At 40.1% G+C, this 25,972-nt stretch overlaps 1 protein-coding gene across 13 annotated transcripts in view; it reads left to right on the top strand.

The window, feature by feature from the left end:
* The window catches only part of GULP1 (GULP PTB domain containing engulfment adaptor 1), a 271,318-nt gene that overhangs the window by 232,982 nt on the left and 12,364 nt on the right, over positions 1-25,972 (top strand). For 7 of the 13 annotated variants that reach the window (XM_039494771.1, XM_039494770.1, XM_039494766.1 and 4 more), the window contains one exon: positions 9,766-10,562. In XM_039494771.1, the coding sequence (XP_039350705.1) occupies positions 9,766-10,182 (417 nt within the window). In that variant the 3' untranslated portion in view covers positions 10,183-10,562. Of the gene's footprint in view, positions 1-9,765; positions 10,570-13,315; positions 13,455-22,248; positions 22,344-25,972 lie in introns of those variants that run through there. The other 6 variants (XM_039494778.1, XM_039494774.1, XM_039494772.1 and 3 more) reach the window with 6 other exon arrangements.

Raw genomic sequence — 25,972 nt, 5'->3', positions numbered from 1 at the left:
GAAAAGAAAAGGAGATTGGTTATAAACTATTTCCAAAGATGCTGAGCAGCAGGCACTATCATTTTGTAAACTTCATGATCAACTCCTGTGATCTGAAATAGAAAGTCAAGAACTGCATCTCAGTTCAACAAGCATGAATCTGTCGTGTCAAAGTTTAAATCAGGAAACAATTTGTGAAGCACCATTGAAGTTGCACCTGTAGTAGTAGCTGATGCTGTTTCCAGATAAACTTTGCTTGAAACAAGCACAGCTGAAGACCTGTAGATGAGTTACAAAACCAAAGATCCCATAGATGATAGAAAACCAAAAAGCCCAAAGACCCTGTAGACAAGCAGGTCAACAATGAAGCAGGTCAAAGCAGACTTCCTGCTGAAATAGGTTTGACATTCCCATCTAATAAGTCACTTTCAAGATTGTTTTATCATCTGAGCTATTGTGCATGCTTGTACTGATTGTCCTTACCAGTCTACTGAGAATGATATGCCATATGGACAGTTTCCTTTTTCTCATATAGGCCACCATTTTTCATCTTCATTTTACAGAATGAAAAATGCACCACGTTGAAGATTTGCATGTCAAGTGGCTAGTATACTCATCTCTTTCAGATTATGCATACTGTCACATTTGTTGGTTGTTCAAGGATACAGATATTTGAAAATCGGCCTGGTTAACAGTGATTGAAAGAATACTCTAAAGTCAATGTCTGATCATGGCAGAAGCAAACAACATGTGTAGTCACATGTGGCAGCTCTACAGTTCATGGAGGATCAATGCATGTCTTGATAAACAAGCATCTGAACATAATAGGAAATGGCAAGAAGTACTAAAAATATTGATTGATGCTGTTAAAACTTTAGTTAATTTAGGTCTCCCCTTCATGGCATCATTACACTACTTTCAAGGCACACTGTCACTTTTGCCCAACATATCAGTGACACTAAGGGAAATCAAATACTTAAACAAGACAATTACTGATGAACGTAAGTCTTTTAGCATCAGAAGCCAGGAGGTGCATACACCTCTACCTCAATATAATGCTGTCTTCGGGAGCCAAAAAATCTTACCACGTTATAGGTGTAACTGCATTATATTGAACTTGATTTGATCTGCTGGAGCGCGCAGCCCCTTCCCCTCAGAGCGCTGCTTTACCGCGTTATAGCCGAATTCGTGTTATATCGGGTGGCATTATATCGGGGTGGAGGTGTACTTCATAGCTGCAAAAAAGATAAGTTGTTAGCTGGAAATATTAGCCATGTTGATCTGATGACTATTTTGCTTCTATTTGTTAACATTGATCATTTTGAAGGAAAAGTAGGTATTAAAGAGCATTTTGTAAGCTTTGTGGCAGCAAGTGAGGCAGATGCTGCCTCCTTGTGTGACCAGTTATCTAATATTGTATTCTGCAAGTACGGATTAGACCCCAAATACATGTCTGGACAGGGATATGAAGGGGCCAGTGTTATGGCCAGAGCTTGTGGAGGACTGTAAGCAAAGAGAATATCTGTCAGGCAGAGGAGACAAAGTGTATGCATCATACATTGATTGCTCAGTACATCAAATTAACCTACTTTTGGTGCATGCTGCTGAAGATAAGGCCAGTCCAGATCTGAAGGTTTTGTTCTGAACTTTGCAGGAAATATATAAATATTTTGCAGATTCTAACCGTCAATAGGGAAAGCTAATGATTAAGTCCAAAATAATCATTACCTTCATACTTTTGCTTGAATCAGTAAAGTTTTGCAAAGGGAAGAGGAACTTGATGATGTGCTTCAGACCCCTGAAGAAGTTGGCAGGATAGATGCAGCACATGAAATTGAACAGGCTTCTGAAGAATGAAGGAGATCTTTAGATTTAAAGACAATCTGCAATACTAGATGGGCAGCTCAAATGAAAGCCAATGAGGCAATGACAGTAAATTTTCAGAATACAACTGAATGCCTATAAGTTGAAACTGTTGCTGAACGCAGGAGCGGTGAGGACACACATCAAGAGTAAAAAACAACTTGTCTTTCGTGGCCTGGATGTTCTGTCTCAATCTGTTATGGTGGCATAGGATCTTGGTTATCATGGCTGCAGCCTCTAGAATCCTTCAGTCAAAGAAAATTAATCTGTGCCTGGACGTTTGAGAGCACAGTGAATGAGCTCAGCAAACTCTGATCTGAAGAAAAGTACAAGGAAATTGTAAAAGAATCTCAGAACAGGTGGGAATCAATGGGTTTTGAAAATGCAAACTATCCAAGCGACAGGAAGAGACATGAACGCCGCACATGATGAACTTGCACACAGTTCTGTCTTTGAAGCAAAGGATAACCACTGAAGGAGATATTTTGAGGTTTTAGACAAAACAGGGAACTAAAATCTCAATGTGAAGGATTTCAAGAGGTAGCTACGCTGTTTGATTTCCCCCATCCCAAGTGACTTCGAAATATAACTTTAGAAAAGTCAACGGAAGAAGTTCTTAAATTCATGGGAAAATACTCATAATTTTCTTCAGACTTGATTCAGGAGATTGTGTCATTCAGGCTGTATTATTTTACAGAGGACACAGAGGTGTTCAGTTTGTCACTTGCAATCCAGAGCTACTTGAGTTTCATAGTGTCAAGTTCTCTGGATGATGTTTTACCAGAAGTGGAAAATGGGCACAGCTCAGTGACCTTGCTTTCCTTGCAAGTGAGGAATACAAGACAGCAAGGATGGAGCTGGACATCATTATAGAACAATTTGCCAAGAAAAAGTGTTACTGTGGTGCTAGATTCCAGTAGTTGGCAGCACATGAGCCAACACAATTTGGGTGAGATTCCATTTTTGTTTAGGATTGTGATTTTTTTAATGTTTTTTTTAACTTTCTATCTTTAAAAAGCCTAAGGTGATGTGACCTTTGGGTCTCATGCTGCATGTTGGCTGACCTTGCTCTAACCCTTAAATCTGCCCCTGTAAATGCACACCTGCTACAGCACTGGCCCTGGCTCAGAGCTTCAAAGTGAGCTGAAGAGAGAAGACAGTGTCCATGGATGTTCTGGGCACGTCTCTTTTTTTAAAAGCGATCTGTAGCACCTTGTGATGGGGTATACAAACCCCATACTGGGCATCGTGGGGTTAAGGGATTATTTTGGGCTCAGTCAGCCCCGCCACAACTGCAGCAAATGCTCCATCTGCTGGAGAAATTAAAAGACAGGGAATTAGCTCATTTGGGTGGCAGAGCTGGAGGTGAGCAAACTTGCAGCCCACAGCTCCAGCAGCGCAGAGCAGAGGGAAGCCTAAGGCACTGACACAGCTGCCCAAAGGGGCCCTCCCTGAGGGAAGGGAAGACCCACCCCAGAGATAACCAGAAAGGGAAGTATCCTGTGGACCTTGGACATTGGTAACCCCCTCTTGTGTATTGTGTTAAAAAAGCAAGTATTGGATGAATGGACTATAAGGTGGATAGAAAGCTGGCTAGATTGTCGGGCTCAATGGGTAGTGATCAACAGCTCAATTCTAGTTGGCAGCCGGTATCAAGTGGAGTGCCCCAGGGGTCTGTCCTGGGGCCGGTTTTGTTCAACATCTTCATTTTAATGTTCTGGATGATGGGATGGATTGCACCCTCAGCAAGTTCGTGGATGACACTAAGATGCGGAGAGAGGTAGATACGCTGAAGGGTAGGAATAGGGTCCAGAGTGACCTAGACAAATTGGAGGATTGGGCCAAAAGAAATCTGATGAGGTTCAACAAGGACAAGTGCAGAGTCCTGCATTTAGGACAGAAGAATCCCATGCACTGCTACAGGCTGGGGACCGACTGGCTAAGCGGAAGTTCTGCAGAAAAGGGCCTGGGGATTAGTGGACGAAAAGCTGGATATGAGTCAATAGTGTGCCCTTGTTGCTAAGAAGGCTAATGGTATATTGGGCTGCATTAATAGGAGCTTTGCCAGCAGATCGAGGGAAATGATTATTCCCCTCTATTCGGCACTGGTGAGGCCACATCTGGAGTATTGCATCCAGTTTTGGGGGCCCCACTACAGAAAGGATGTCGACAAATTGGAGAGAGTCCAGCAATTTGGGGGCTGGAGCACATGACTTATGAGGAGAAGCTGAGGGATCTGGGCTTATTTAGTCTGCAGAAGAGAAGAGTGAGGGGGGATTTGATAGCAGCCTTCAACTACCTGAAGGGGGATTCCAAAGAGGATGGAGCTCGGCTCTTCGCAGTGGTGGCAGATGACAGAACAAGGAGCAATAGTCTCAAGTTGCAGTCGGGAAGGTCTATGTTGGATATTAAGAAAACCTGTTTCACTTGGAGGGTGGTAAAGCACTGGAATGGATTACCTAGGGAAGTGGTGGAATCTCCATCCTTAGAGGTTTTTAAGGCCCAGCTTGACAGAGCCCTGGCTGGTATGATTTAGTTGATGTTGGTCCTGCTTCGAGCAGGGGGTTGGACTAGATGACCTCCTGAGGTCTCTTCCAACCCTGACATTCTATGATTCTTGGACTAAACTGACCCGGGGGGACAACAAGAGAAAGAGGCCCAGGGAGGGCAGCCTTGGCTGCCAGACTACTGGTAGCCCAAAGAACCCTGGGTCAGAGCCTGATGGAGTGGGAAGGTCAGGGCTTCCCTCCCCACAATCCTCTTGGCAGTCAGAAGTTGCGGTCCTGACCAGTAGACCATGCTCCCCAAACAGACCCCAGGTGAGGACTGTCACACATCTTTTCTTCTTCTGTACTTCTGGTGAGGATTTTCCATTCTCCCTTCATAGATAGTGGTAAAGCCTACAAGAGTCATGAGTAAGGCTATGTTTAAATCACAGGTATTTTTAGTAAAAGTCATGGACAGGTCACAGGCAGTAAGCAGAAATTCATGGCCCATAACCTGTCCATGACTGTTACTAAAAATACCCGCTGTGACTAAAACTTGGGTGGGGGTCTGCGGGTGCTTGGGAGGGCAGTATGGGGACACCAGAGATGCTGGGGGAGGTGACTCAGGAGACCCCGCTGGTGAGGAAGGGGCGGGCAGCGCAGCCAGGGATCACTACTGTTGCTGGGGGTGGGCCAGGATGTGGCATGTGGCCAGGAGCCCTGCTTTTGCTGCAGGGGGTGGGGAGGGTTGGCGGGGCTGGCAGGGGCTCCCTACCCGGCTCCACATCCCTGCAGCTCTTAGACAGCGGGTGCGGTCAGGGGGCTCAGCACACTGCTCCAACCACAAGCACCAGCTGCCGCAGTTCCCATTAGCCAGGAACCGCAGCCCATGGGAGCTGCGGGGGTGCAGCCTGCGGGCAGGGGCAGTGGGCGGCGTGGAGCCCTTCCCTCCTCCCCCTGCGGCCCCTCCACTGCCTAGGAGTTGCGGGCCTCCCACCCCAAGGTAATCATGCCCCCAAACCTCTGTCCCTAGCCCTGACCCCGCTCCCACACACCCAAACTGCTGCTGGTGGCCCAGGAGCTGCCTGGCTCAGGCATCCCTTGAGCCAGCACCAGCAGCTGCAGAAGTCACAGAGGTCAGGGAAAGTCACGGAAGCCCTAGTCATGAGCAAGACAGTAATCCTTGGAAGCCTCTGGGTGACTCTTCCTGTCTCTTTCCAGAAGATGAAAAATAGCCGTGTTATACAGCACATCAGTTTACGCTCTCAACACTGGACAAAATGTAGGGTAACACACAAAATTGAGGTTCAAATCGTAGTGCAGGTGTACAATTACAAATTACTCACAAAACAAAATTAAATCCATAAGTTGATTCCAGTCTCATCACTCAGGATTTTTATTTGGCATAGAACACAGCTATACTGCTATACAGTAACTCCTCATGTAACGTAGTTATGTTCCTGAAAAATGCAACTTTAAGCGAAACAATGTTAAGCAAATCCAATTTCCCCATAAGAATTAATGTAAATGAGGGGGTTAGGTTCCAGGGAATTTTTTTTTCCACCGGACAAAAGACTATATTATATATACACACACACACACAGTATAAGTTTTAAACAAACGATTTAATACTGGTACACTGTGATGATGATTGTGAAGCTTGGTTGAGGTGGAGGAGTCAGAGGGTGGGATTTTCCCTTACTGCTAAATGATGAACTAGCAATTGGCTGAGCCCTCAAGGGTTAACTCTCTCACTCTACAAGGCAGCAGAAATGGAGGGAGGGGAGACAACCCATACGGAGACACACACCATTCCTGTGAGAGAGAGATATGCACAATTCTCCTTTAAGGACACTGCCTTCTTAATTAGATCACTGCTGAGACTGCAGCTGACGCAAGCTCCCCCCATCCTGAGCCCTGGTGTGTCCCCCCTGCTCTATGGAAGATGGGGTAAGCGGGGTGCAGGGGGGAGGGGGATACCCTGACATTAGTCCCCCTGTTCCTTCCTTTCCCCCCGCCTCGCACAGCAAGCAGGAGTCTCGGGGAGCAGCTCCAAGGCAGAGGGCAGGAGCAGCACATGGCAGTGATGGGAGGGAGAGCTGAACTGCAGGCAGCTGCTGCACAGGGAACTTAGGGGAGCAGGGAGCTGATAGGGGGGCTGCTGGACCACCCTGATTCCAAGCCCCCACCAACTAGCTGCCACGGGCTGCTCTTCCTGCAAGCAGTAGACAAAGCAGGAGGCTTCCAAACAACGTTAGAAGGGAGCATTGCACAACTTTAAACGAGCATGTTCCCTAATTGAACAGCAATGAAACAACGTTAACCAGGATGACTTTAAATGAGGAGTTACTGTACTGAGTTGACCAGAATCAAACGAAAGGGGTGGGTATAGGGTATACCACACATCCAAAGTTACACAGAAAATCTCTTCCTTTACATAAAATTACATATTACATTGTACTTAGTATACCAGGGGTCGGCAACCTTTCAGAAGTGGTGTGCCGAGTCTTCATTTATTCACTCTGATTTAAGGTTTCGCATGCCAGTAATACATGTTAACGTTTTTAGAATAAGTCTATAATATATAACTTATATACGTCTATAATAAGTCTATAATATATAACTAAACTATTGTTGTATGTAAAGTAAATAAGGTTTTTAAAATGTTTAAGAAGCTTCATTTAAAAATAAATTAAAATGCAGAGCCCCCCGGACTGGTGGCCAGGACCCGGGCAGTGTGAGTGCCACTGAAAATCAGCTCGCGTGCCACCTTCAGCACACGTGCCATAGGTTGCCTACCCCTGTACTATACGTTTGATCACACTTTGGGAGATTGGCTTGGTTACTTTGTAGGACCCAAATGGTGACTCTAGTGACTGAATAATCCTTCTCGGTTGTTTTCTATTTTAGACAGTATTTTGCTTACTTAAGTCTATTCAAATCTAGTATTGCATAATATATAAATGTAATAACTGGTAATATGTAACATTAACAAACTCTATGATCTTTGAACAGTGGGAAAACTCTGCACCAGCACTGTTACTGTAGACATAGCATAGTGGTACAATGCTTCAAAATTCTTCCAAATTCTTCAAAATTCTACCAAAATGATGTAAATCTTGTTTTCCTGAGTATTTATGTATTTATTTGTTTTATTTGAATATTTAGGTTTTGTATGGCTTGGAACACAAAGTTTCAGCCTGGCAGCAAATATGTTTTTGCATGTTTTAATATAAGAAAACGAGTTTTTGCTGTTTTCAGTTACAAACATTGAGTGGATACACTTGCAGTGTAGATTTTACATTTAGCGCTCTTGTAATTTAAAAACTGCTTTGCTGTTAAAGTTGCCAAGTTGTGTCCTTAACATGGCTTTGACCATAAAGAAAACAAGAAAAATTGAGGCACTTGAAAAGAAAGTGAAATGTTTCCTAAATAACCATGAAGAACAGTTTAAGGTCTTTATTATTTCAGGGCCAAATCTTGATCCACCTGTGGGTATGCAAGACTCAAAAAGCAATGATAATGCCAAATTTCAGTTGTACAGCAGGGTCAGTGTATGAAGAAGCCATGCAAGGTGAACTTTGCAACCTTCTCTGTCAGGCCCACAGAGTGGTGTCATGTGGGCAAACCAGAAAGTGAAATGGACAAAGTATTCACAGCATAGATCCACCATCTTCAGTCCCCACTCCTCTTAGCCTTGCCAAGGAGTACTGGCTGTTCAAGAAGTAAATCCCTTTTTGCAGGATTGAAGGAGGATTCTGTTTTTATATGCAGCTTCATATTTCACTTGTGCAAAGATGTTTTTCTCAGGCTTTGGGGCACAAATCAAGATTTGGTCCCAAAGAGTGCCTGGTTAGACACATTTCCAAACCAAATATTTGTGAACCTTGCCCTCATTTTCCAGGACCTGTGTTCAAGGCTCAGTGTCTATAGTGGGAGTGGGGGTCGGGGTGGGGCTGAGGGAATGATGACATCACAAACACTTAAAGCAGGGGATAGAGTCAACTCCCTGGTCTGGTTGAGTTGTTTGTAATGCCATCATTTCTTTCATGAGAAACACAGAACCTTGACCTCAGCTCAGGACATGGCAGGGAAAATCAAACAAAACCTTTCCACTTGCTTTTCGAATAATGTTTGTGTGTTTTGTTTTTGAAGCCTAGAAGCCTGTAGAATTATAAATGAAAACACAGCTTTTATAAATGAACATTTTAACACAGCTTCTTTTAAATCTTAAAATTCAAATAGATACAGGAAACAAAAGGAAGTAACAAGTTAAAAATGAAAGGAAATAAAATCAGGGAAGTAAGGCTTTACTGTCAGACTTTTGGGTAATGAGAATAAGTACACATTTTAGCGCCCACCACATCTAAGTCATGATTCCCTGCTGGCTGTGTGTTTGGGGGCGGCCATGGAGAGGGGAGGAATCCTCTCCCCAGGTCACAGAGCAGACAAGGACCAGTCCCAGTGATGCTACTCAAAGCCTGCAGTAGTTATTCTGGCCATTGCGCCCCTCATCCTGTTGTGTGGGGAGGACTTGAGGCTTGGTAGAACTTTCATGCTTCACCCCTCTTCAGCTGGGAAGAACTGCTGTGGCAGAAGTCCCCAGAATGCTGGATTGTTCACGGCACGAGGCTCCTGACTCAGCACAACCACAGCAGTTCCACTGTGTCATGAACCCTATTTACCTGTACTAGAGGCAAGAGGATTTGAGTCTTTGTGATAGAAGATCTTAGACACTGTTTGAATTATCTAGTAAAAAGCATCTCATTTCAACTCAAAAGTGCATTAGTTGCTATTGTACCAAAAATGTCATAAGGATATATATTTCTGTGCAGGAACTGTATAGTTTTCATATTCTATAGCTGAGTATCCAAAGGAGCCAATATAATCTTCCTATTCAAAATAAAACAAATCCCGTAAACTGCCTACATAGCAGGCTTTTTTATTGTATGAGGATTTTATTATATGAATTATTTTTTTATTTTGGGGGTAAAAAGAAATGGTCAATGGAACTGTATATTAACATAACAGTGAACCAGATTCTGGCCTGTACTTTAACCACAACAACTTTCCTCCCTAATTATGTGCCTAACTACTGTTTTGCATGTGCAAATACGGGGTTTTGTAGATATGTTGTTGCATGAACATTTTTGTGGGTGCGACCCATTGTGCCCATATTTGAAAATATATTCATTGTATTTTGATTCAATTTTTAATATCTTATTTGAATCTTATTTGTTCTCACCAATACTGAAATACCTTTTATGACTATGGGTTTTTAAGGTTCTTTTTTCATTTACAAAAAAATTCTTTAGCGTTCTGTTGAACAGCGATTTGCAAACAAATTTTTAAAATATAAAATGTGCATTTTTTCTTTCCTTTATGCTACCACTTTCTATTCCTTAGAATATTTTCTCTTTCTGTGATTCCTTTACAGCTGCTGCACATAAAGTCTGATAATGATCAACATATGTTTCAAAGACCCTCCACCTTTTTCTGGTGTAATAATGAGGATTCAACTCCTTGTTTAGATATCTCTTCCATTACACTTACTCCTATGAGCTCTCCTGATTCCAGACTATCATCTGGACTATTAACACCACCACCTTCAAAAAGTGGTCTTCCAAAGCCAGTCAATGAATACAGCATCCCAAGACCTTGTGTAATCCTGCTGTGCAAAAACTTTTTTTTTCTATTTTCCTATGTTCTCTGTTGTGTGTTGATTGTATTAAAATATACATTTTGTACAGTGGTTAAAGGACAGATCAGATGTATTGTAGGTTTTGTCTGGGTACTGTTAAAAATGGAGACTTTTGAGATGTTCTATAGTGCCTGCATCATATCCTTAAGATAATACCCTATTTTCCCAACTTTTTAACATTTCTTTTTCTTTACATTCTAATGGTTTACCTGTATGTGCTATATTTATTGGACTAGTTTGCTATTTTGGTAGAGTAATTATACTAATAATAGGTATTTACATTATTCAAGACTGTGTCCCAAAAGTCTGATTTGGAGGGCTTTAATTTTTTCAGTAGAAAGAGAACTTGGGTAAGTGAGAAAGTATTGATTAGCCAGAAGAGCAATCAGCCATTATATTTATTTTACTATAGTTTATATGAACTCTGTGCAAAATGAAGGCTGCAAATTATTTTATTCTAAAATGATCTGTAACATGCATATTGACTGCCTTCTCGTAACAATTTCTCAATACTCACAATCTTTTTTCCATTTGCAAATGACATTTGGCTGTATTTGGCAAACATTATCATGGCTTTCTGCATGTGTTTACTGAATAAAAATGCTTCTCATGTTCATCCAGATTTTAATAGTACACATTTATTTTTTGAATTAACCACTAATGATCAAATTTAATAAAATTAGTTGTATTAATGGTATCAAAATACCCAATGAATATGACAAGAAATTGGAATATTGAACAGCAAAATATGAATGAAAAGCTTTTACCAAAAAGACTCATTTAAGACTGACCTTAAATATTGTTTACGTATCTCTCTAGCTTCTGCAGAGCTATTTATAACCTTAAATTCTCAGTTATAATCTACTGGTCACAATTCACGCAAAGATCTTCCATGAACATCAGTGGGAAATCTGCATGTGAATCTAGGGTAATTTATGGCTCATAAATACATGCAGGGCCTGATATCAGGCTCCTGATGCAGACAAACCACCTCTCCTGTCAGTGGGAGTTCTGTTTGCATGAGGAGTGTGAGATCTGCCCACTTTTTGATTACTGTTGTTTGTGTTACACAGCCTGCAAATTACACACAGAACTCCCATGATATTAATGGGTGTTCCATGTGCAGATTAACAAGAGTCTATTGCACATAAACAATATTCTCTCAAGAACCATTGGGCCATAGGCTGTCTCTGAAGTGCATGTGCTAACGCCTCTTGATGTCAACAAGAGTGTGTGTGTGTGAAAAGTCCCATATAATTGAATCATTTTTTTAAAAAGAAGTTGAACTCTAATCTTACCACAAACATGCATGAGAATTATTTATTTTAAATAGAATGAAGTAAAAAAACAAGCCAGAATTGTTATATGTGGAACCCTTAAATTAGGCATGTCAATACATATAAATAAAAATGGGCCAATTCTCAGATGGGCTGAGTATGTCCAGATCCTACAATACGTATATAAAATATAAATTCCAAATTCATGAGCTGGACTTATGTGATTTTGAGAAAACAATACCACAAAAAGCTATTGAATAAAGACTATATAGATGAATATACAGAAAATAAATACTTTAGGACTCTCTCCAGCCCAAGCTTTATATATTATACAGATTATATCTATAGATATATATATAAAATCTTTCCAAGCAATATAGTCTGTAGAAGTCCAAAAGTCAACACATTCAAGAAACAGGTTAGCTTTTTGCAGAAAACAACACTTTAAATAAACCCTGCCCCCTGGGGAGTAGAGGAGCATCTCAGTGAGAGAGGAAGAAGTACTGAAAATGAGATTGCTGCCTCCAGTGAGTTCTTATCCAGACCCTGTCTCTGCTCTATCACCCCTTCTTCCCCACCACCTCCTGGAGTGATGCTGAATGAGAGAATGCTGTGGATGAGCAAAATATTTGGGTAGCCTCAAGAAGCAGAGAAGGCTGGTTCTGGCCTGTATATGGACTTTATGTTAATAATAATAATAATAATAGTAACCTAGTTATATGGGTAGAAGGTTTTATTTGATCCCGCACAGAGTGAATGTGCTGCTAAGGAATCGCATTCTGATCTCCAGCTCTGCCCTTCTTTTCTGGAATGGAACTGTCTGTGACTGCATCTCTGTGAAGGGACAGTTCGAACTACAGAGAAACTACTAAAAAAAGGAAAAAACCTTTCCAACATTCCTATTACAGCTGCGTGGCCCAGGAGGGCTGTGGAACGCCCATGAGCCAGCATCTGTAAAGGCTGCTTATCACACAGGTTGTAGCACTGAGATAATCTGACTAAATCAGTCTGTTTTAATCCTGTGGTTACAACCTCTTTCATGTCAGCATTTTGACCAAATTGAGAATTATTTTGCCAAGTAATTAGGAAATAGGACATTTTTCATTTGGCATTATAGTATTTCTAGTTTTCAGAAGCTTGTTTTCTATACTATGAGTAAAACTGAACTTGCATTTGTGTATTCCGTATCAGTGGTATATATTTTGCCTTAGTTTGGTTTGTCATTCTTAATTTTTAAGCTGTTTTTAGTGTCTGTTCTATATTGACTTGATAGCGCTGTATTCTATGTCCTGGGAGTGATGGTAGAACTGCGGTATGAGCTGTGATTAATGTTTTCATTTTAATGTGACTTTGGAACCACAGTAACTTATTTGCTTATCCAGTATTTGTTGAAGTCTGCTAAAAAGTCCTGGGCTTTCATAATGAAATATTTTCTGCTCCCCATTCAAGGATAATTTTTTTTAAATTTTGGATTTTAATATTACATGTTGTCAGTGTGTTAGATGTCTAGGTTATTGCTTATCACAGAATACATTCCATGCATTGAGGATAGCAGCTCTCATAGGTTGTCAAATAAATACTCATGTTATATAAGGATAAATTAGTAACGAAAAAAATTGTAATTATATCTTTTAATTTCAGGCACTATTTCTGTACATTCAAATGTATAGCCTATTGCTGTTACCCCGTTATCTTAAATGGGTCTTGGGAATAATACCTCTATTCAAATTCTTATTAATTTAGAGTTATTTCTTTCCAGCTCTTTCAGGTCTAAATGTCATTTATTTCTGGCTATCTCAGATTTACTGAAAATGTGAAATTTACAATGCTATTCAGGTTTTAGCATGTCCCATAAACTCTTGGTTGTGAATGCCATTTGCTTGGTGTCAGGAGCTGGGTTTTGCATGCTGTTATTTTTTATACTGTAGCTCTTATCTGCATGCTGAAAAGTTCAGTATTGTGATTTTTCATGTGAAATATTACCCTAATATTTATTGTCCTTATTGTAGGCAGGCAGTGTGACACCTAAATCACCCTCCACTGACATCTTTGATATGGTTCCCTTTTCTCCCATATCCCCTCAGTCATCAACACCTACTCGCAATGGCACACAGCCTCCTCCAGTACCCAGTAGATCTGCAGAGATCAGTAAGTTTTGTAACTGACCTAATTTTTTCATATATTGTTTTTTAATAAAGCATCTAAAATGATGTACTGACATTTTCGTGACAAGCCATTTACTGTTTTTGATAGTCACATGTCTGATAATGCCATTACATTTTTATACCATCTGAACCAAATTCTTTGCAGTTCCTTTCAAGTTAAATAATGAATACATTCATTGAATTGATTAAACTATCATACTCACAATTTGATGGTTGGGAATTAAAACTTCCTTACTTTTTATAGTATGGGGTTTTTTTTAAGTTAATCCAGGAAGTATTTTGATTTCCAGTTACATTTTCTTTATTGCTGCTCGCAACATTAATATTTTTGAAAACCTCCATTTGATGGGGAGGGGACGGTGGGAAGAGTGGTGATGGTATAGAAGGGAGAGTTGGATTCACAACTGAATATTCAGAGTTTATTGGGGTAATAGTATTCATGTAACTTTTCATGGCATCCGTGAGAAACAAGGATAAAAGCTCAGAATCTCAGTATGAAAGTAGTTTATTCTGCTTCCAGCATTTCACTGTGATGGAGGAATATTGCATTTTATTGCCTGGCATGGTCTAGAACAGGGGTGGCCAACCGGTGGCTCCAGAGCCACAGACAGCTCTTCAGATGTTAATATGTGGCTCCTTGCATAGGCGCCAACTCCGGGGCTGGAGCTACAGGTGCCAATTTTCCACTGTGCTACAGGGTGCTCACTGCTCAACCCCTGGCTCTGCCCCAGGCCTGGCCCCCACTCCACCCTTCCCCCAAGGCCGCTGCCCCTTTCCCTGAGTCTGCTGCACCCTTGCTCCTGCTCTTCCCCCCCCAAGCCTCCGGCACACCACAAAACAGCTGACTGCAGCAGGCAGGAGGCGAGGGATGGAGGGTTAGGTGCTGATCAGCAGTGCTGCTGGTGGATGGGAGACACTGAGGGCGGGGAGGGAGCTGACGGGGGGCTCCTGACATGTTACTCTGGCTCTTTGGCAATGCACATTGGTAAATTCTGGCTTCTTCTGAGGCACAAGTTGGCCACCCTGGTCTAGAAGCCATATCCTGAGAGTTGTTGAGCTCTCCGAATTTGACCCCAGAATGTACTAGAGAAAGTAGAATACCCAATTCAGCCCAACTACAAGTCCACTGAAGTCATTAGTGTTTTGCCTGCTCAAATCAAGGTTCAATTTGATCTGCAGACTTTACAGAATGTGTCACTGCACATCTTCCACCTAGTGTACACATGAAGATCCATTTCCTGGTCTCATCTAGGTCAGTGGCAAAAGCCCATTGATTTCAGTGGAAGTAGAATCAGGCCCAAAGATACCAGGTACCAGAAATAGTACCTAATTCTGATCACAGTTACACTGGTGTAAATTAGGAGTGACTCCAATTAAGCTATGCGTTAACTCTGTGTAGAAAAGTGGAGTGAATGAAACTAACATCAGTCCTGATTTTAATTTCTTTAACCTAACAGAAAAACACTGCAAGAGAATTTGCCATTTAACGGTGAACTGAAAGGCTGTTTATAGTTGATGAAAGTATTTGCATTTCCTTTGAACAGCAATGTTGCAATTGTGTTGCAATTGTGCAATGGAGCTTTATAATGTTTGGTGTTTTTCTTAAAGCCCCATCCTTTGAGTCCTCTGGTTACAACATAATCTCATTTTCTTTTCTTTTTTTAAGTATATTTCTAGCCCTCATGGTTGCAAAGAAAATCTTGAAAACGTAAACCTCAAAGGCTCAAAAAACAGAAAGTAGATAATGAGAACAAACATTAATTTTGTTTTAAAATTTCATGATTTTAAAGTCAATCTCAGTTTTTGGGGACTGACTCATGAGTTTTGAACATGAGATGATACTACTGCAACAGTTGATGTCATTAACACCTAACATGGAAGTCAGATGTTGCAGGTGTTAATGATTTCATTAACTGCTTAAGTAATACATGTCCATAAAGGAATTACCAAATCCATATTTTTTAACAAGTTCCTACAGATGCTCTGGCTATGTATGTGGCAGAACCAGTAGCCAAATTGTTGCAGTGTTCTAAAACCATTGGGCTACTGGTTCTGCCACATTCATGGCCACAGCGTCTGGCTCGCTACCAAAAACCAACAGAGACCAATCAGCACATACCATGTACTTGGACTTTCAGAAAGTCTTTGACAAGGTCCCTCAACACAGGCTCTTATGCAAACTAAGGGGTCATGGGTTAAGAGGGAAGCTCTTCTCATGGATTAGTAACTGGTTAGAAGATAGGAAACAAAAGGTAGGAATAAATGGTCGGTTTTCACAGTGGAGACAGGTAAATATCAGGGTCCCCCAAGGTTCTGAACTGGGACCACTGCTTTTCAACATATTTATAAGTGAGATGGCTAAAGGGCTAACCAGTGAGGTGGCAAAGTCCAAAGCAGACTGCAAAGAGTTACAAAGGGGTCTCACAAAACTGAGTGACTAGGCAACAAAATTGCAGATGAAATTCAGTGTTGATAAATAGAAAGTAATGCACGTTGGAAAACATTATCCCAACTATACATACAAAAAGATGGGGTTGAAATTAGCTGTTATCAATCAAGAAAGAGATCTTGGAGTCATTGTGGATAGTTCTCAGAAAACATCTACTCAATTAGTAGCACCAGTCATGCCTACAAATTCCATTACTTTAATAAATACACCGTTTTTCTGCTAGAATATAGAGAAAATATATTTTTGTCTTGATCTGACTATTGACAAACCATTTTGAATTAATTTTGAAAAAGAAAGGAATTTTAAATTGAACTGATAACCTGGATACCCAGTTTCAATCCAGAGGGTGTCATATGTTCTGAAAAGTGAGTAAGAAGCGTGCATATACCAGAAATTTAAGGAGACACTGAATGATTGAGGTATTGCTGAGTGTCTTTACAATTGCTCATAGCCCTAATGTTGCCACCCTTGTTCACACTGAGTAGTACTTTACTCCACTGATTTCAGTGGGACAGCTGGTACAGTTTGATAGCAGCAAAGACTGGCAGAATCAGATCCTAAGCATCACATCATATTAGTGTAGTCTGGCAGTAGAAATCTTTTCAAACCTAGCCTAGAACTCTCTTTGTGCTGCCTGGTATGCTTCAGTTATAAGGGATATTCTTGCAGTATTCTTTATGTTCTCAAAATCTCATTGATCTCATTGCAATTTGGGATGCACAGAAAGGACAGGTTTGGGTCTTTTATCTGTATAAACTTGTGTTATAGATTAATCTATATTCAAGTTGGGATTTTATAGCTCAAGAAAGGATACAAAGGAGGCTGTAAGCCATCTTTCTGCCTCCTCTGCTCATGGGGCTGGCTCCTGGTGAAAGTTATAGCATGTCCCATCCACACCCCCATTCCACCCAAGAATGGCTCCCTTTAGAGCAGCTCAGTAAAATCCCAAGAAGGCATTTTGTTCTCAGAATTTACTGATTTGTTGAAATTTAATGTTTTGCAGAGACAGTTCAGTTTTGATGATGCTCCCCCAGAAATTAGGCAGGATTTCAGCAGAACCCTGCCTAATAGATAGCTTTCAAAACATGACTCGTTTTCTGCCAGCATGCCAGCTGAGTTCCTCAACATCCCAGGCTTCCAGGCTCATGGTGCCTCAATTGCTGGCTCTACCCATCCCCATTTTAGATGGGAGAGAGCTATGTGGAGAATGACAATTCTGTTTCACAGGGGATTTCAATGCTTTGAAATTTATTTTTGTTTCAATTAGGAAAGCAAACAAAAAAATTAGAAATTTTCTATGAAAGGGAGTGTTCAGGGTGCAAGATGGGGTTCTTTACGGTGAATTGCAAAGCTAGTTAAATCTAGATTGTTGACTGAGTGCTTCCACCAGCCAATGATTTTTTTTCTTCCACTTTGTGAAATAATCCAGAATCTTTCTGTCTGTGGTATGGCCAATAACATAATACTGTTAGAATGAGATTTGTGGTATCAGTGTTGTCACAAACTGAGAAATTATGAGAGATCTTCAGCAAACCAGGAAGAGCGAGGCCAAAAAAGAATATTTAAAAAGTTAAAACGTATTTGAATGCAGAATGGTCTCACCAGCCTGGTTAGTGGGATTAATGAACACAGAAAGCTCAGTTTAACTCAATTTTAAATTCAGTTTTCAAGTTCACCTCCACAATATATAGACATTGCAAATAGAAGGGTTGAAAAATCAGTTTTTCAGTTCTTCTTTTAGTTACCCATGAAGAACTGAGTTCAGGTACTTCCTTTGTGAAAATTCCAATAAACAATATAGAATCCTTTAAATAATCATCATAGTGTGTCTCTGATATAGCTATAAAAACAGCCATACTGGGTCAGAGTATCCTGTCTCTGACAGATACCTGTACCAGATGCTTCTGAGGGAGTGAACAGAACAGAGAAGTGTATCAAGTGATCCACATCATCATCCAGTCCCCACTTCTGGCTGGGGGACAGAGGTTAGGGACACCCAGAGCATAGAGTCGCAGCCCTGACCATCTTGGCTACTAGTCATTGATAGACCTGTGCTCCATGAATTTACCTAATTTTTTTAGGACCCAGTTATACTTTTGGCCTTCAGAAAACTGCTGCCAATGAGTTCCACAGATTGTGCATTGTGTGAAGAAGTACTACCTTTTGCTTGTTTTAAACCTGAAGCCTGTTAATTTCATTGGGTGACCCCTGGTTTTTGTGTTATGTTAAGGGGTAAATAACTCTTTTTCTTCACACCATTCATGATTTTATAGACCTCGATCATATCTACACTCAGTTGTCTCTTCCCCAGGTTGAGCAGTCCCTGTCTTTTTAATTCTCTCCTCATATGAAAGCTGTTACATACCTCTAATCATTTTTATTCCTCTTCCCTGTACTTTTTTCCCAATTCTAATGTATCCATTTTGAGATAGGGTGACCAGAACTGCACACAATATTCGAGGTGTAGGCGTATAATGGATTTATATAATGGCAAAAAGGAATTGCCAGGTGAGAAATTCTCATGTTTTAAGTTATCTTACAACAAATTTGAATATCACCTGCTTTGTCATGTCATAGATAGTCAAAAAGGATCTGTGTTACCTCTATCCTAATCTACATAATCAGGATGGGAAATACTATATTATTACAATGGGAACTCTCATTGAGGGACTGTTCTCCATCATGGAGATAACACAACTGACAGGTGCAGTATTTCTAAATCCTGTTTTGAAAATTACTTTTGTACTTTTCTCTCTCTAAGCGTAATGCATATGTGTAATATAGTCATTTTTGTAACAAAAAACTAGTTTCATTGTTAAGTATCCGCTGATTTTTAACCTCCTGTTAGGCTACATTTCATACAGGGCAAGTGCTGCACATTGAAACTGAAATGTTGTCTTCCACTTCTATAGACCAGAGGCGCTTCTCACAGAGCGGGATGGCCACACAGGGAAGCTGCATCCCTTAAAGGGGTATAGTGGTTCACTCCTTACGCAGGGTGAAGGGCTCTGAGAGACAAGCCTGTGGTGATCCCCTGGAGGGTGCAGCTGCGTCCATCACACAGCTGTGCCTAAATGTTGTTACCTAGCCCAAAGTTACCTCACAGCTGACAGCCTCTGTTCAGGAGAACAGTGACAATAATGTGGCTGCTCAGGACAAGGCTGTATGAATCAAAATGTGTGTGGAAGCTTTCACAACACCTGCCTGGCACTGTATCTGGCTCAGGGCAGTGTTGTCTATTTCTCTCATAACTCAGAGTATTACATCCACTCACAAACATGTCATGAAAAATAAATGTTATTTTTAAGTACAGCAAAGAGAGTGTGGAAGTACAAGGGCAATTCTCAGTCCTCTCCAAAGAATAGTATTTGATCAAACCCACCCATAAGATAGGTATTTAGATGCTGAACGTGTTCAGGCATAATTTGCATTGGAAAGTTTACTTGATATGGCACTGGATAGGTATCTATAAAGTTAATTTTGAACATTAATTAAACTGATGAATGGCATGGTTTAGCTCATCTAGAATAAGTCTTGCTGTGCATAGTTTTGAAGGATAAAGTTACATAAAATAAATAACTGTAGAAACAAACCATTCCCTCACCTGAAGGAAGAAATTATTGATCAAACCCTGTAACCTGCAACCCTTACACATGTGAGGAGTTCCATTGACTTGAGCAGAACTGCTTCTTGCAGGTTTGGGCCCAAATGAGAAATATTCTGGAATAACTGAAAATATTTCATATCAGTTGAATGTTCAGAAACTTCCTTTTAATAATAATATGAAGTTATATTTCAGCTCTAAGACTTGCAAAAGCCATGGTTTTTTTTATTTCAATGCCCGTTTGGTAAGGCATGATATCAAAAACTGACTGCCTTCAGCTATCTGCCAAGGGCAACAGTCACACTGAAAAGTATCATCTTCTTGGTATTATGAAATGGAAATACTAAATAAAAATAAGAATAACTCATATCTATAGTAATGAATCTACATATATCTCCTGAACACTACAGAAGAATGATGATTCTGTGCCCATTGTCAGTTTGAGCATCCCTCAGCTGCCCAACATATGCTGGCTACCATCTGGGGATCACCAGAACTGAAGAGTACTCCAGCCATATTTCTTCAGTGCACCCTGGAGAAATCCTCTTTGTTGTACAGAAAGCCACAGGTGCAGAGGCCAGTTACATCAGCTCTATACTAGCCAAGGATTCTCCTACACCATGGTGGTCTGTATCTGCCTACAATGGACAGCTTTCTGCTAGCATAAAGGAGCTGCACCATGGGCCACGATATGGTCCTAAGGTTCGAGGCCACATCATATAACCACATGGAGTGTAATGTAACCACAGCTTCTGAGGTTCTGCTTAACCAATCAAATTCCATCTTGCTTTAATACTTTGATGTTAAGTATGACAGAAACATTAAAATAGCCTCTTAATATTTGTTGTTTCAAGTGGATTTTGACATACTTAAGGTTAGTTGTTAATCATGGCAAAAAAAAGGGAAAAGTCATGATCCTGTCATGGAAAAGATGCAAACGTAGTCATTTTAGTTAAATATGTTGTGGCACATGATAATTTAAGTTGTTTGCAATGAGACATTATGAGAACTCTAATATCCTTTTTAAAAAAATCTGAATATCTTAAAACCATGTAATAATACTAAATTGTTAGTTTAAAACCCATGCTCTATTGCAATGGGCTGGCATGGGAACCACATCAGTGGGTGAAATCCTGGCCCTGCTGAAGTCAAGGGAGTTTTGCCATTGACTTAAGTGGGGCCAAGACTTGAACCTGTGATTTTCTGTGAATCATGCACACATGCACACACTCACACAGAATTGCCATCGAAATCACGGCTGTCTAGACATACTGTTCTATAAACAGATTTCAAAATTAATATATTAATATTCTATATTCTGTATGTATCCTGTGCAATTTCTTTCAGCATTGATTGCATAAACAGTAGTACTGTAACATGCAGTCTCTTGATATAGAAAATACTTTGTAGTTTGTTGTTCAGTGTAACATAATTGACTGCTGATTCCCAACTCTTGACTCTAATGTTGCAGGTCATATTTTGGGCTAGAACATAAAGCTAATAGTATTACAGGTATCAATAGCCCTCTTTACTTTTAAATTAACACACTTTATAATTGGATAGCATGGTTAGCAGATCAGGTGGCTAAAAGATAGGATATAGTTTTAACTTTCCTTCTGGCAACTGTGCAGATGTAGTTACCTAGTTTTGCAAGTGATGCAACCAATATGTTTAAACTGTGTTAGCGAAATGGTTATTAAAACCAGTTTAGCTGACTTCCAGTCTAGGAATAGCATTTTTACATGGCACTCATTTTATGGAGAAAAGAACATCTGTACCTGATGAGCGAGAAAAAATAAATGAACTTGGGCTACAAATCAGATGAAATAAGATTAGTATAGTACTGAGCTAATATAGTAAAGTGATATTGAAGATACTGGACCTTAAAAATAGACAGTGACACAATTAAGAAAAACAAAGACTAGTTAGGAAGAAAAAATGAATAGTGAGAAGTTGCTGTAAGGCACTGATAGAAAGAGATGTACAGATGTATTGCTCCATTTCAGTTCCGGGTTCCTTGGACATGTATGTTAACTGATCTTTCATGGTCCACTACTTTTTGTTTTTTGATTTGTCTTTTATTTTCTTATCTAAGAGTAAATTAAAATGCCTGGGGGCTAATAGTTGTTTCCATTAATACCAGCTGTGTCTAAAAGAACTGTGTTGCAAGTCAAGGCCTTACTTGGTGTGTACAGAGAGGGCCATTTGGATTTATGCAGACCCTCTGACCTGACTGCAAGAAGCAACAAACAGGTGACCTGAAGACTGGATAGTTTTCAAGAGTCTATTTCTGCCAAAGATTAAATTAAAAAAAAAAAAGATGAATGCTTGGTGCCCACTTCTGCACCTTTTTCATTTGTGAAACTCCCACACACAATAATTTCAGGACTGTGCCATTAGGACTTACCTCACAGAGACAAGGGGTAAGGCCTGAACTTCCTTAGGATAGGATAATTACTGAACATTCCTGAAAAAAATGCAAGAGAGATAACTGAAAACAAATGAAGAAGTGAAAACATCAGCTTGGTAGCATTCTTAGAAAGGGAGGAAAAGAAGCTAACTCAGACTAGCTTCCAAGTTTATATTTAAACATTGCTGTTCATAAAATGGATTACAGGAAATGTTGTTGTTCAGGTTATTTTGTAGGGAGACATGCTTACCACGCACCATGCTACTCCTTCCATATGTCACTAATCTTTGACTTAATGTTTCTTTTCATTCTAGAGAGAGACCTTTTTGGAGCAGAACCATTTGACCCTTTTAGCTGTGGAGCAGGAGATTTCCCTCCAGACATTCAGTCCAAACTAGATGAGATGCAGGTAATTACTTATTTATCATTTCAACAAATGGTTTCCATTAGCACATGAACACTTACCTAATAAGGGTAAAGTATACATCATAGAGCTGTCTTTGTGTTATAGCATGTTAAGAATTTGTTCTTTACTATGCAAAGAAGAATGAACTTTGATGTTTGTGGATGGATCCCACTGACCTTCAATCAGAGTTGAACATTTGACTCCCTGAGGCATTCTTGAATATTCTCAGTGTCTTTAGAAAGAATGCATTTGGCACTTAACTGTACTAATTATTGCTGGTTGGAAATTTTCTGACGTCATTTGACATTTTCTGTCAGAAAATGATGTTTAGTTGAAATAAAAATGCTCTGCAGAACCATCCTGATTTTGACAAAATTCCAAGCAAAACCAGACAGGTTTCCAATAGAACCCTGCCTAGTTTTCTGTCAGTTTACTTGCCTGGCTCCTTGGCAGCTGGGGGCTCCCAAGTAATGGGCAGCTCTGGGAGACTTGGAAATGTTTAGAAAAGGTCACAATGAAACTTTGGAATTGTGATTCATGGGAAATGTTGAAATTTCATTTATCATTCCATTTTGAAACAACTTTTTCATTTTGAAATTTACTGTGGACTGGGAATTCAAGTCTCTGACCAGCACTAGTACTAATATTTGAATATCAAAGCTAAAGTTAATAGGACATGAGAAATATCACTCAGAGGTTTGGCATCAGGAAAACCTAAGCAGAACAGTTCTACTGTGGAATTTCCACAGCATTGTTTAAATCATTTCTTCAACAAAGGGGGTTGAATTTGATTGCATAATGCATGTGATATCATCCTATAAAGAATGTTAACATAAATCAATGGTTTGGGTCAAAAAAAACCCTAAAACATGTTTATATTTCTTTATACTATTTCTAATATCTCTTTTATCTTCTTGTGCTTTCCTGGATGTTTAGCGTCAGCGATGGTTGGTATATTGTATTTTAATATCAATATTAAATCAACTTGTTATAATTAAAATCCTAAAAAATGGGCATGCTGTATAATTGACATCTTTTGTGAGGTTTATATTTTATGTCTATAATTCAGGACCATTTTATGCAAATGTTTTTGGGGGGCTTTGTTATTTTTCAGAGGGGGTTGGTGGGTTGGTTTGGGGCAGGGGAGTTGTCTTTCAAGTCATAATTTATAGACTTTTTTTCCCCAATTGTTCATTTCCTTATTTAAATATGGTTGCTTTTTCCTTTCCACTTACACGGGTATTGTATAAGTTAACTTTCGCATTTTCATCATCAGACCATTGCTAGTGAAAGTGTCTGTTCAGGCAAATATTATTTATCAATCTATTCTACCCAAATGTATCTGGAACCCGGAGGGGGGAGGAGAGGGGGAGGATGTTTCTGTCTTGGTTGTTGGTGTTAATTTCTCTTGCATGATCTTTTGACACAATATGAGGCATCTTCCATGCTGGCATATTAAAATATAGAGGTGTTGAAAAACCCATGGCCTTTTTTTTGCTTCCATTTCACACTTGAACTTCAGAGGTAAAATTGTTGACATTAAGCTTTTGTATTATAAGATCTATATAATAAATTAGTTCTTGATTAGGATCAGTCAGTTGCTCACCTATTTTTAAATGGAAAGAAATATGATAGGCAAGTTTAGCATCTTAGAAAAGTCATGGGTGGTTTCTTGGGCCCACAAGCCTATCTAAGGAGTCAGTAAATACGTGAAAAGAATTAGGAAGAAAAACATAAGCAGTTCCAAGAAACCTAGTGAGGCCAAATACCACATGTTTTGAGGAATATGACAGTAATGAGGAATATGAGACAAAACTGAAGGCCTCGTTTATATTCTATAGTAGACATGTATGTAGACCCAGCACGTTTGTACTCATTCACTTTGTAAAAATATAGATTTTCTGAGTCTCAATAAGTGTATATTTGATCAAATAATATAGAATGCTGTTATTTATTGGTTGTCTGTCCAGGGAGACAATTTACATAGAGTTCAGCAGTGAGGGCAAGATGACAACTTAGAACAACTGATCATTCAAGAGAACATAAAGCTGCTGATACAAGTGGGGAATTTCTAAGTAATTTCCAGTGTACAGAGTTAGTATATCTTTATAGCAGGTACTGTGTGAGACAGACAAAGAGTGAAGGCATAACAAGAATGTCAGTAAAAAAAAGAACAGGTGATAAGAAAGCACTAAGTAGCTGCTACTTGTTATTACTGTCAGCACTGCCAAAAAAGATGGACTCAAATTAAACTCTCTGAACTTTTGGGTATCTTTCCAAATCCAACTTTAATTTTGGTCCATATTTCACAATTATGATCTTTTTACTGGCACTGTGAATCTAACCTTTTAGGAATGGTAAAATCCAGACATGTACCCAAATCTGAATTTTGCAGCTCAGACACATCTCTGGTAAACATGCTGTGACAGGATCCTCCCAGGGTGCAGCCTGGGACTGTGGGACCGCTGTGCCCCCTGAACTCTCTCCAGCCTGAGCTGTCTCTCACAATGCCTTGCTAGTGACCAACAGCAAACCCCTCCAGGCCTTGTGATCACTCAGCACAATAGCATATGGAGCTCCACGCACAGCTATATTGCATGAATCTTCCCAGAGCCACTCACAAATCACCCAGAGAAAGGCACCAGAGCCAAATACCCCCAGCTGCCAGCACCTTACCTGAGGAATATACCATTTTGCACTGCTCAAGAAGGGCAGTGCAGATTTATTAATTGGTTCACTACTTCAACAATGGAAAGTGGTTATACACCAGCCTTTGTCAAACCTGAGCAGATTTGCCAGACACTTCATAAAAATTAACTGGTAAAGATAAAAAGTTAAACAAATTTATTGACTACAAATTATAGATTTTAAGTGATAGGCAGAAAGTCAGAGTTGGTTACCAAAAGAAATAAAATATAAGCATGCAGTCTAAACTCTCAACCCTATTAGACTGGGCAGCAACTAGATTAAGCAGTTTTTCTTACCCCGCTGGATATTGCAGTCCTCAATATACAGGTTTGTTCCTTAAACCTGGGCCAATCTCCTCTGTTGGAGTCTTGTCTTCTTCTCAGTGTCTTAGGTGCTTGCAGCATAGTTTGGGGCAGAAGAAGGGCCAAGCACATGGCCACTCTCTCTGTTTCATACCCTCAGTCCATGTGCTTGGAAAACACAAGTCCAGGCATGTCTGGGAGCATTGCTGAGTCTCCAGGCAAAGTTGAGCAATTGCCCTGGTGTGGCCCCATGCAGGTGAGTCATTGCATTGTAGCTTCCTTGCTGGACAATGGTTCTTGATGGTTGATTGATACCCCACCCGGGTGTTGGTTACTTTCCTTGCTGTTGCCTCTGGGGAGCTAATATCTGGCTGATTCCCCAGTTTACAGCATGTTTTAGTGACAACGGTACAACACAATTCTCATAACTTCATATGCATTAATGATACAGATATATGGACAGAGAAATGACTTTCAGCAGATCAAACCTTTGCCCTGATACCTTACAAGACATGCTTTTATATGTAAGAGCACGATTATATGAAAAAGAGGAATTTGGGGTTCCAGGATGCTCCCTCAAGGTATAGAATGTCACACATTCCTTCTGTTTTGCTGAAACATTTTCATCCCTCTGTGTTTTTA

This window comes from Mauremys reevesii, linkage group 11 (genome assembly GCF_016161935.1).
Source record: "Mauremys reevesii isolate NIE-2019 linkage group 11, ASM1616193v1, whole genome shotgun sequence".
Lineage (NCBI taxonomy): Eukaryota > Metazoa > Chordata > Testudines > Geoemydidae > Mauremys > Mauremys reevesii.
Note: the sequence above shows the minus strand (reverse complement) of the source record. Positions and strands in the feature narration are given on the sequence as shown.